The sequence below is a fragment of the Meriones unguiculatus genome, chromosome 6 (genome assembly GCF_030254825.1).
Source record: "Meriones unguiculatus strain TT.TT164.6M chromosome 6, Bangor_MerUng_6.1, whole genome shotgun sequence".
Lineage (NCBI taxonomy): Eukaryota > Metazoa > Chordata > Mammalia > Rodentia > Muridae > Meriones > Meriones unguiculatus.
Window position 1 is genome coordinate 43,505,663 of NC_083354.1, and position 11,505 is coordinate 43,517,167.

The 11,505-nt window shown below is 52.5% G+C and overlaps 1 protein-coding gene and 1 long non-coding RNA gene across 2 annotated transcripts; one reads left to right on the plus strand and one right to left on the minus strand.

The window, feature by feature from the left end:
- Positions 1-1,712: 1,712 nt before the first annotated feature.
- On the plus strand, positions 1,713-6,146 carry Gnat1 (G protein subunit alpha transducin 1). Its single transcript, XM_021662356.2, has 9 exons — positions 1,713-1,887; positions 3,012-3,054; positions 3,163-3,304; positions 3,397-3,554; positions 3,649-3,777; positions 3,984-4,113; positions 4,287-4,440; positions 4,570-4,761; positions 5,061-6,146. The coding sequence occupies exons 1-8, from the start codon at positions 1,782-1,784 to the stop codon at positions 4,758-4,760; spliced, it is 1,053 nt and encodes a 350-aa protein (XP_021518031.1). The 5' UTR covers positions 1,713-1,781; the 3' UTR covers position 4,761; positions 5,061-6,146.
- On the minus strand, positions 2,309-4,718 carry LOC132654655 (uncharacterized). The gene is made up of 2 exons (XR_009592321.1): positions 4,584-4,718; positions 2,309-4,384 (listed from the first exon to the last, which is right to left on the minus strand). It is a non-coding gene; the product is annotated as an uncharacterized LOC132654655 (long non-coding RNA).
- Positions 6,147-11,505: the final 5,359 nt, after the last annotated feature.

An 11,505-nucleotide genomic window follows, 5' to 3' on the forward strand; every position in this document is an offset into this window, starting at 1 on the left:
GGGAATGGAGGTGGGTTAGGCCCACAGTTGGTAAGAAATGGAAGCCAGGTGGGGATTTGAAGGCGGTGGATCTGCCACACTCAGGAGGCAGAGGCAGGTGGATCTCTTGAGATTGAGGCCAGCCTGGTCTACAGAGTGAGTTCCAGGACAGCCAGAGCTACACAGAGAAACCTTGTCAGAAAAAAAAAAAAAGCTGTTTAGAAAACTGGTTTGGTTCCAACAAGCCAGTGATCCTGCACTACCTGAGCTACAGAGACCCTTTGTAGGCCACTTAAAATGTAGAGTTGAAGGGGGAAGGAGCAGTTTTGCTCCTGAACACAACCTTCCTCAGGATGAATGCCCGTATTGCCAGCGTAGGGTATCGCCAGCGAAGGGTATCTATCTCCTTCCTACGTGTCCTGATTAGGGATGACCCCGTGCTCCATGCCTGAGACCCTGGCACCTCCTTGTAGGCTGTTGTACAGTTGAGTCTGGTTTCAGGAAAGGAGTCCCGTGCAGAGGCTCCAGATCAGTAGAGCCTTAAGAGCCCAGTATTGTGTCGGGACGAGACATCTCCAGTGCCTAGGTGCTCGGCCCAGGAGGCGTCACTCTTCACCAACTGCCACACCTGTGCAGGTCCCGCACTGGACCGGATAGAAGCAGGGCGGGTGAGCCCCCGCTCTTCCGTGCTCTGAGGAGCACCAACTCTGCACTGGTACTCAGCACCCACGCCTGACAACAGGCCTGCCGGAGAGCCACTGAGTTTAGCCACCTCTGTAGTGGCCTTGTTGCACGCGTACAGCTAGACACGTGCGTGGGCCGGCGCAGACAAGCATGCAGGCACACCTGTGCACAGGCACTTGCACCGCGGCGCGTGTGTCAGTCACCTACATTTGCACAGCCGGGCACACGTGCACCGCTGTGAGCCCGCACAGAACACTGTAAAGGAGGCACGGGTCCCCCTAGGCCTACACAGAGACGTGCTTAGGACACGGGGGCTGCAGCTCAGGCGTGAAGTGTGTGCCCACCATGCAGGGATCCCTAGATTTGATCCCCAGCACCACACACACACTAATGCACATCCACACATTGCATGCACAGTCACATAAACAGGTGTGTGAGGGCACGTGCCCTCAAAAGGCTCCTGGCAGGTCACACATATACGGAGGCAGAAGGGCTCGAGTGTCAACTCGTTCCTTCGTTTGATCCTGGTAAGGAACAGAAAGACACACCCAGGCATGTGTAACAGACTCACCCATCCATCAGCAGAAAGCACGCAGAGACCATGCCCAGGGTCACACTTAGTGTCTGTCAGGCCAGTACAAAGTCACCTACTCCCTCATGGCTCCTGGCAGGCAGGCACAGAACCCTCTGATCCGTGAACCTTGGCTGGGCAAGCAGGAGGCCCTCTGTGCCTGCCTCTTCAGCACTCTCCCGCCAGTCCCCTACTTCTGGGACTAAAGGGTCTGTTCCCTCAGTTCTACCAAACAAACTCCTATAGGACAGGGGAAGGACTCTTCAGGGCCTCCTCCGGAGGACTGGAGGGGGCAGAAGGGCGCAGAGTCAGCAGCCGAAGGATTGGGGCCTTTCCAGCCTGATTAAAAGGCTAGGAGACTGAGCTCCACCTGTCCTTGTCTCTGATTGGCCCCCGGGCCATCCCTAGCCTCCAAATCCCATTGAGCAACCCCACCAGGGCCTGTGCAGGTCTGTGGAGAGACAGTTGATTGCCAGCTTTAAGGCCAGAAGGTTGTCTGAGGAGGCCAGAGGTTACCTGCCCTGTCCCTTGGCCTGCTGCTGGGACCATGGGGGCCGGGGCCAGCGCTGAGGAGAAGCACTCCAGAGAGCTGGAGAAGAAGCTGAAAGAGGATGCCGAGAAGGACGCTCGAACAGTGAAGCTGCTGCTTCTGGGTAGGGGTGTGGGCCGGCGTGGGGGAGGGCATTGCTGCAGGTCAGCGGCCTGGGGCTTGGCGAGCAGCCTTTCCATGAAGCAGGGCACAGAGGGCAGCCATTCCCAGGCAGGGCCTGACAGGTGGTGATGTCCTAGCCCAAGACTACCCTAGGACAGTTTCCTGGGGACATTCTTCTCTCCGAGGAAGCATATGCCTAACACACCTCAGTATAAATATGTGTGCTTGGGCATGCTTTTGCCCTCAAGCTAGAGCCTTTCGTTTTTCAGGCCTGCTCAGCACGGTCTCCTTGGCTACTCTTTCTCCCTTGGGAATAAGGTCCAGGGAGCAAGAAGCCTCTAAGATCACCCATGTCCACAAAGGCTCTGAACTTGGTTATCAGTAGACCTGGGAAACAGCTAAAGAAGGTGGAAAGATGCCAGTCAGCAGGAATGCACCCCTTTAATCCCAGCACTGGAAGGCAGAGGCAGGTGGATTTCTTGAGTCTGAAGCTAGCCTGGTGTGCAGAGCGAGTTCCAGGACAAACCAAAAAGAAAGTAGAAAGCTATTGAAGCCCACAGGGAATAAGTAAAGCCAAACCCATGATCTCGTGGGTAGTGAGGAGAGATGGGGGTACTGCCATTGCTTAAACCCCCAAGGGAAAGCTGCTGGTTTAGGACAGCCACAGGTTCTAAGCCACGGCCCCAGGAGAAAGGCCAGAGCTAAGCCGGAAATCCCATTAATTGTATCCAGCACCCTTGAGGAGGACAGGCTCAGAAAGGATGTTAGCTCTGTCCTCTCCCCCCATCTGAGGGTGCTAATTCCCTCTGAGCCTCTCAGAGACCTCTCTCCAGTCTCCAATCCTGTGCATTGCAGTACTTGGTATACCACAAGGTGGCACTAGAGGGTTTCCTTATTTTGGCCTCAAGGCATGAAAAAAGGCTCAGGATACTTGAGTTTGGGGGAACCCTGTCCTTCCCTCCGGGCAAGCATTTCACCCCCTCCAGGGGTCTTCAAGACTTTACTTTGGATGGAGATGAGGGCAAGTGTACCTAGAGGTCTCGTTGGCACCCCCCGCCTCTGCTCCATCCAGAGGAAGTGGTCAGGGCTGGTCAGCGCAGCCCTGAAGCACAGCTTCCCTTTCAGGTGCCGGTGAATCTGGAAAGAGCACGATTGTCAAGCAGATGAAGTGAGTGTTCCCTGCCCATCCTAAGGCCCCTAGCGGTGGGGGCATGCGCAGTGGAACCTACCCTTCCCTACTGGCCCAAGAGGCTCTGACTGCTGGTCTTGGCTGTAGGATTATCCACCAGGACGGGTATTCACTGGAAGAATGTCTCGAGTTCATCGCCATCATCTACGGCAACACTCTGCAGTCCATCCTGGCCATTGTTCGGGCTATGACCACGCTCAACATTCAGTATGGAGATTCAGCCCGGCAGGTGAGGCAGGGGGCTGGCTGACATTGGTCCCTGAGGGCTCAGGGCACCTGGCTAGGCTCAGGGCCACAGCCACTATCTTGCCCCACCACCAGGATGATGCCCGGAAGCTGATGCACATGGCGGATACTATCGAGGAAGGCACAATGCCCAAGGAGATGTCGGACATCATTCAGCGCCTGTGGAAGGACTCGGGTATCCAAGCTTGCTTCGAACGCGCCTCCGAGTACCAGCTCAACGACTCTGCTGGCTAGTGAGTACACACGCGGAGGCAGGGAGCGGAGGAGGTGGGTAGGCGGGCCCCGCTGGTGTGTCCCACACCGCTCACGCCCGGTGGCCTTCTTCAGCTACCTTTCGGACCTGGAGCGCCTGGTGACTCCAGGATATGTGCCCACTGAGCAGGACGTGTTGCGATCTCGTGTCAAAACCACTGGCATCATCGAGACGCAGTTCTCCTTCAAGGACCTCAACTTCAGGTAAGGCCCCTGCACTCTCGTTCAGTCACCGTCTTGAGTGAAGGCCTTACCCTTGCTAGGAGAAAGGCTGGTCACTTCAGGTGCCAAGCCATATGAGGGCTCTCGAGCCAGCTCGAGCCAGCTGGGGAGGACAAGGGGAGTGCCAGTGGGCATATCCGAGTGACCAGATACACGGGTCTAAATCTGGACGCGGCTCTACCCTCCAGAATGTTCGATGTGGGCGGGCAGCGTTCCGAGCGCAAAAAGTGGATCCACTGCTTCGAGGGTGTGACCTGCATCATTTTCATCGCCGCGCTGAGCGCTTACGACATGGTGCTGGTGGAGGACGACGAAGTGGTGAGTGCCAAGTTTGGCCTGAGTGCTGGAGAAGGCAGGTGGACCCGGGGGGAGTCAGCCACCGAGACGCACTCAGGGGCTGGCTGGGCGCGGTTGGTGTGGGGAGGCGCGTGAGAGACCCACGGGGCAGCTGCCCGCGTAGCCTGGTGCCCGACAGCCTCTGGCCTCCCCAGAACCGAATGCACGAGAGCCTGCACCTGTTCAACAGCATCTGCAACCATCGCTACTTCGCCACTACGTCCATTGTGCTCTTCCTCAACAAGAAGGACGTCTTCTCCGAGAAGATAAAAAAGGCGCACCTCAGCATCTGTTTTCCCGATTACGACGGTGAGATCCCCAGCCCCGGCCGCCAGGCGGTGCCCCAGCCCCACCATTCCCGCGCGCGCGCAAGGGCGCGCGGTCCTTCCCTCCGGCGCCCGTCTTCCCGCGCCGAGTGAGTGCTGCCCTCTGCCGCAGGACCTAACACTTACGAGGATGCCGGCAACTACATCAAAGTGCAGTTCCTGGAGCTCAACATGCGCCGCGATGTGAAGGAGATCTACTCGCACATGACGTGCGCCACCGATACACAGAACGTCAAGTTCGTCTTTGACGCTGTCACCGACATTATCATCAAGGAGAATCTCAAAGACTGCGGGCTCTTTTGAGGTGGGGGCCTAGCTAGCTGGCCAGACCTCCCATCATCCTTCTCCTTAAACTCTGCCCCTAGCTCCTCACCGCTCAGGGCTTCAGACTGCCACTTTTCCTGCTGCCCGCCCCTAAGCCCCGCCCCACTGCTCTCAGGCTCCACCCACCGCCAGAGGCTCCTCCTCCCCCTACTCATTAGCGTGGCCTCTTTTCATCCCTCCCCAGGTGCACAGGTTCCAGGGCTGCCCCCGCCCCTCCGACAAAGCCATTTATTTTGCTGTTCAAGGAGGCTGAGATTTCATCCCCTTTTCTCTTCACAGATGCTGAATTCATGTGTGTCCCTTGCCCCGAGACTCCGTAGCCCAGCTGCACTGTAGTCCCCTCCTGTCCCTCAACCTGCTGCTCCACCAGCCACACTCCCAAAGCCCTAAGGCTTGAAGCACAGACCCTCCCCCAAGTCCCCAACTCCCTCCCTGCCCTTCATCGCCTGGCTGCACTGGCCTCTTGGACCTACAGTAGCCGGCCTCAGCTAGGACACGGCAGGACTTGGGACAGCTGGAACTCAGTGACTCAGCAGTGCCCGAGTGACCTGTCAGTCTCCTGCCACCCCCATCAGCAGCAGTTCGCCTGGTGGCTCTCGGTTCAGCAAACAGCACTCCCTCCCTTTTTCCCTCCCTCCCTCCCCAGTTTTCATGAAGGGCTTGAGGCATCCCTCCCTCAAGCCACAGGCCAGTACAGCGTGCTACCTGCATATGACAAGTCCAACACCTGTCCACTCAGTGGTCAGCGACTGACCCTCCCAGCAGCCTGAGGAATCCAAAGTCCAAGCCCTGGTCTTTGTAGCCTCACATAGATAAATTAGTGACTTTGACGTGGGTGCCAGGGAGAGACACAAGCCAAACCCATCTCCAAACACCAGGCTCGGGGTTTCTCCCAGTCCCTTCTCCCTCTGGGTCTTCCCCCTCTGTCCTTGGACACTTCCATACCCCACCTCATCCACCCACACACAGTGCTCAGGGCTGCCTGGTCAGGGTATGGTGTATTGAAGGAGGGTGCTATTGACATCAGCGGCGTCCAATAACCAAGCTATGCTGAGGGGTGGCTGAGGGCAGAGTCCAGCTCCTATTGATCAACCACGGGCAGACAATATCCCATGTGAGGTGACAGGCAATTCCATGTGAGCCTGTTGTCCCTCCTGATTCAGGGCTCATCCCTTGGGAGGCAGAACTGAAAACCATGCCCGCACCATTGAGACACTGTCCCACGTGCCCCAGCCACTTCTAATTTCTTTGCTTAAGCCTGTGGACAAGGGCCAGTGCTTCTGTTAGAGACCAGATGCTTATGTCCAGCAAGGCTAGGGCCTAACCATACTTCCCTTAGTTAGAGGCAGCCTCAGAAATAAACCTTTGCACCAGGTGCTGCTGTCCTTTCTTGGGTTGTGGGGGAAGCTTAGCTATCATGCGTCCTGGACATTTATTTATCAAGTTCCCAGTACGAGACACGAGTGATGTAGGAAGATGACCCCTTCCAAGGTAAACAGCATGGCCTGACATTGGCTGTGAGATCTCGGGGGTGGGGGGCAGGTAATGGGTCCAATACATGAGTCTCTTGGCAGAGGCTGAGGACCATGGAAAATGTTACTGGGATAGGCTCAGATCAACAGGGGGTGTTTTTTTATTTTGTTTGTTTACTTGTTTTATGAGACGGTCTTACACAGTAGCCTAGGCTGGGCTTTGAACTCACGGTCCTCCTGCCTCAGACTCTGGGATTACAGGCATGCCACTTCAAAGACACCTAGTGACAGGGAGATTTGAGACCTAAGTTCCTCTGACAGAGACAGTAGAGTGCATGAAACCTGACTGAGCATTGGGACCTGTGAGCACAGGAGCTCAGTGAAGCAGGAGCCGGGAAGGAGAAGACTGCTGTGGAGACAGCGGACAGGACCAAATGCTGGGAGGAGGTAACGCGGAGAGCAGAAGCTGTCGCAGCTGGGACATGGCTGTGGCTAGGATTAGGGTGAAGCAACCAAGACAGCCATCCCAAGAGCAAAAGTGTGTGTGTGTGTGAGCATGATGTTAGTTAACCCCGGCCCTCGGGACAGGAGGAGCTCTGTGAGCGTGAGACTGTCCTGGTCTACATGGCAAGTTCCAGGCCAATCAGGGCTACCTAGGGAGAAGGCCAGCCCCATTTTAAAAATCCGAATCAGGGGAACTGGGGAGATGGCTCAGTAGTTCAGAACACATGTTGCTCTTAAGGAGGACCTGAGTTCAGTTCTCACCGCAGACTGCTCACAACCACCTGTAACTCCAGAGCCAGACGATCTTAATCCTTCTGGGTTTAGAAGGCACCTGTGCTCATATCCACACACACACCCCCACACCCACATAACATAAAGAACAAAACAAGTCTTAACAAAACAAAACAGGGGACTAGAGAGAGATGGCTCAGCACTTAAGAGCATTGGGTTTTCTTCCTGAGGACCTAGGTTTGGTTTCCAGCACCAACATGGTACCTCACAACTATCTGTAACTCCAGTTCCAAGGGACCCGATGTCTTCTGGCTTCTGTGGGTACCTGGCACACGGATGATACAGAGTCACTCATGCAGGCAAGACATCCGTACACATAAAATAATTTATGTAATTTTTAAAACTGTTACTTGAGTCTGGTGGAACACATCTTTAATACCAGCACTCAGGAGGCAGAGACAGGTGGATCTCTGTGCATTTGAGGCCAACCTGGTCTACAGAGTGAGTTTCAGGACAGCCAGAGCTACACAGAGAAATCCAGTCTCAAAAACAAAACAAAACAAAACAAAAACAAAAACAAACCAAACAAACAAATGAGGAGCTGGGCGTGATGGCACATGCCTTTAATCTCAGCAAGCAGATTTCTGTAAGTTTAAGGCCACCCTGATCTACACAGCCAGTTCTAGACCAGCCAAGGCTATACAGGGAAACCTTGACTCCAATTAAAATAAATCACTGTCCAGTGTGGTGGGACACACCTTTCAAATCAGAATTAGGGCTGGCAAGATGGCTTAATGGGCAAACCATGTAAGGACAAGCTTGATCTCAAATCCCAGAGCCCACATAAAGATGGAAGAAGAGAACTGACTCCAAAGTTGTCCTCTGACCTCCACATTTGCACCTTGGTGTACATCATAACAACAACAAAAACATATCTGTTCTTATATAGGTTTTTCTTCTCTTTTGTTGCTCATTTTTTTGGTGGTGGTGGTGAAACACATATAGAATTTCCCATCTTAACCGTTATTAATTATTATTATTATTATTATTATTGGCACAGGCTAGCTATTAATTTTTTTATTTATTATTAGATTGTGTGTGTGTGTGTGAGAGAGAGAGAGACAGACAGACAGACAGACAGACAGACAGAGACAGACAGGCAAACAGAAAATGTGTGAGTGTAGGTGTTGGTGAACACACACCTGGCCTGTATGGGAGGGTCAGAGGACAACTTTGGAGAGCCGGTTTTGTCCTCCCACTTTGTTTTTGAGGCAGATTCTCTCATTTTTGCCAAGCTGAGTACCCCATGAACTTCCAGGAGATTCTCCTGTCTCCCTTCTTGCTGCAGAAGTGCACCGAGATGAGAGATGTTAAAAGCTTTGTCCAGCTCTTCTCCCTGGGTTCCAGCTGGGGACTGAGCCGTCTCACCAGCTTCATCTCAACTGTTTTATTTATTGATGTATGTATTTATTTATTTATTTTGTTTTTCAAGACAGGGTTTTCTTTCGGTGTAGCCCCAACTGTCCTGGATTTCGCTCTGTAGATCAGGCTGACCTTGAACTTGGAGTTTCACCTGCTTCTGTCTCCCCAGTGCTGGGATTAAAGGCACCTGCCACCACTGCCTGGCATAGCTGTTTTAAATGTGCCTGTTGGTGGCACTAAATACACCCATAGTACAGACATTCTTGCTGTCTATCACCAGAAGCTTTCCATCTTACACATCTGAAAATTTGAAAAAGTAACTTCAAGCCCCTGGCAATCACCATTCTGCTTTCTCTCATACAAATAGAATCAGACAATATTTGTCTATTTGTCTGTGGCTTATTTTACTTAACATGAAGCTGAAGTTTATCCGTGTTGTAGCCTATGTCAGAATCATCTCCTTATTGCTAAATAATATTCTGCTGCATGTTGGTTTGACGTGGCTTGGTTTAGGTTGGCTTATTGAGACAGGGTTTCTCTGTGTATACCTGGCTGTCCTGGAACTCGCTCTGTAGATTACGCTGGCTTTGAACTCAGAGATCTGTCTGCCTCTGCCTTCCGAGTGCTGGGATCAATGCACCACCATTGCCAGGCCCTGTTTCTAATTTTTTTCTTACATTCATTTATTTACTTTGTGTGAGGGGTATGTGTGGGGGCAGGGGGAGTCAGAACCAACTTGTGGGAGGTGGTTCTCTCCTTCTGCCGAGTCATTTCTAGGGAGCGAACGCAGGTTATTAGGCTTGACATTAAACACCTTTACCCCTGAGCAGCCCTGTTTTGAAGTCTTGTAGGTATGAGCCACTCTACCTGTTTTCTTTTGTTTCTAAGGCAGGATGTACTACGCAGCCTAGGCTGCCTTGGAACTAGCAATCCTCCGCCTACTAAGTGCTGGAAGGGCACCTTTTAAGTGCTGGGAATGCACATACCACCATGCCTGGCTCTTCTTATATAATACACCTACTTTTTTCTTGGTCTGGGAATTAGACCCAGGGTCTTGTCCATGCTAGAGAATTCTCAGCCACCATTTGCCTTTTGAGATAGCTATGTGTGTGCATATATATATGTGTGAGTGTGTGTGCGCGCGCGCATACACACACACACACACACACACACACACACACACACACACAAGTGGTGGTCCATGCCTTTAATCTCAGCTCTTGGGAGCAAGTGTATCTCTGTGAGTCTGAAGCCAGCCTGGTCTACAGATCAAGTTCCAGGACACCAGGGCTACACAGAGAAACCCTGTCTCTAAAAACTCAAAAAAGGAAAAAAAATTTAAAACAAGGAGAACAAAGCCATGATAGTTTTGAAGGTAGCGTGGGCTTCCTAGTAAGTTCAAGTCTAACCTAGACTACATGAAATCCTTTTGAAAGAAACAGGGAGGGGCCCGGAGAGATGGCTCAGAGGTTAAGAGCACTGGCTGTTCTTCCTAAAGGTCCTGAGTTCAGTTCCCAACAACCACATGGTGGCTCACAACCATTTACAACTGTCTGTAGCTCCAATTCCAGGGGATCTGGCACCTTCGTACACATGCAGGCAACATACCAATGCACATAAAATAAAAATAAATAAATCTTAAAAAAAGAAAAAAGAAACACGTTATTTAAGCTGGGCTGTGGTGGTACATGCCTTTAATCCCAGCACTCAGGGAGGCAGAGGCAGGTGGATTTCTGTGAGCTTGAGGCCAGCCTGGTCTACAGAGAGAGTCCAAGAAAACCAAGGCTACACAGAGAAACCCTGTCTCAAAAAACAAAACAAACAAATAAAAATATTATTAAAAAACATAATATATATATGTATATGTATGCATATGATATATATGCACATATTTTCCTAAACATGGAGGAAGAATGAGTAGCTGGAAGACACAAAGGAAGAGGCCATGTCCTCGGAATTCAGCGGAGCCTGGACCTATGAGACAAGGTGCTCAGTGGCTCTGGATCTGTGCAGAGTCGGCAAAGTACATCCCTGTGCCACAAAGAGGTGATGACTGTGATGATGAGTCTACAATGTCCGAGGCCGCCTGAGGAAGGAGTCGAGGATATCGACGGTCCTTGGTGACTAGGCAAAAGGCAGAGTCCAAATAAAGTGGGCTGTAAGTCTGTGGAGGACTGTAGAAGGGGAAGGAGTTCCGGCCCCTGTGCCACATGGGATGGTTGCCACATGGCTCACGGTGCCCAGAACACATGTGGGCAGCTATGCGGGTACCATCGAGGAGTCTGAGAGGAGGACAGCCCAGAGAAGGGAAGTGTGACCTGCTGGGTGGTCCAGGACCTGGCTGAGGTGAAGCTGTTTGCCTCTGCTGAGACCCTTTCCCTGTGTAGTTTTTGGTTTTGTTTGTTTGTTTTGTTTTTCTGAGATGGGGTTTCTCTGTTTGTACCTCTGGCTGTCCTGGGATCACACTGTAAATCAGGCTGGCCTTGAACTCACAGAGATCCGCTTGCCTCTGCCTCCCCAGTGCTGGGATTAAAGATGTGAACCATGCTGCCCAGCCTCCCTGGGCAGTTTATTAAGATGAGCTGGGGCGGTGAGTAATGACAGAGGGATTTTAGCTGGCAGAAATCAGGCAGTCTGAGGAGCTGAGATGTTGGGAGGAGGGTATATTAATGAGAAAGGCAAGCTGGGTGGTGGTGGCACAGGCCTTTACTCCCAGCCCTTGGGAGGCAGAGGCAGGTGGATCTCTGTGAGCTGGAGGTCAGCCTGGTCTACAGAGTGAGTCCCAGGACAGCCAAGGCTACTCAAAAATCCAGATGCATAGAGAAGGGGGGCACACTAATGGCAACCCACCCTCACAACTGTCTCCCTGTTTGGGGAGAGCTCCCCAGCCTTCTTGAGTAAGGGGCGGAGAAGAACTTCTCTATGTGGGAACTGGGCTCCGCCCTCCAAAGATGGTTCTGAGCACAGTTTCTGCGACAGAAGAGTAATGTGCCTGAGCTCTGTGTGATGAGGACAATGGCTGGCTCAAGCTGCCCTGTGCGTGAGGAGAGTCTTCAAGGCAGAAATCCTCAGCCCCGCTTACCACAGCAGTGTAA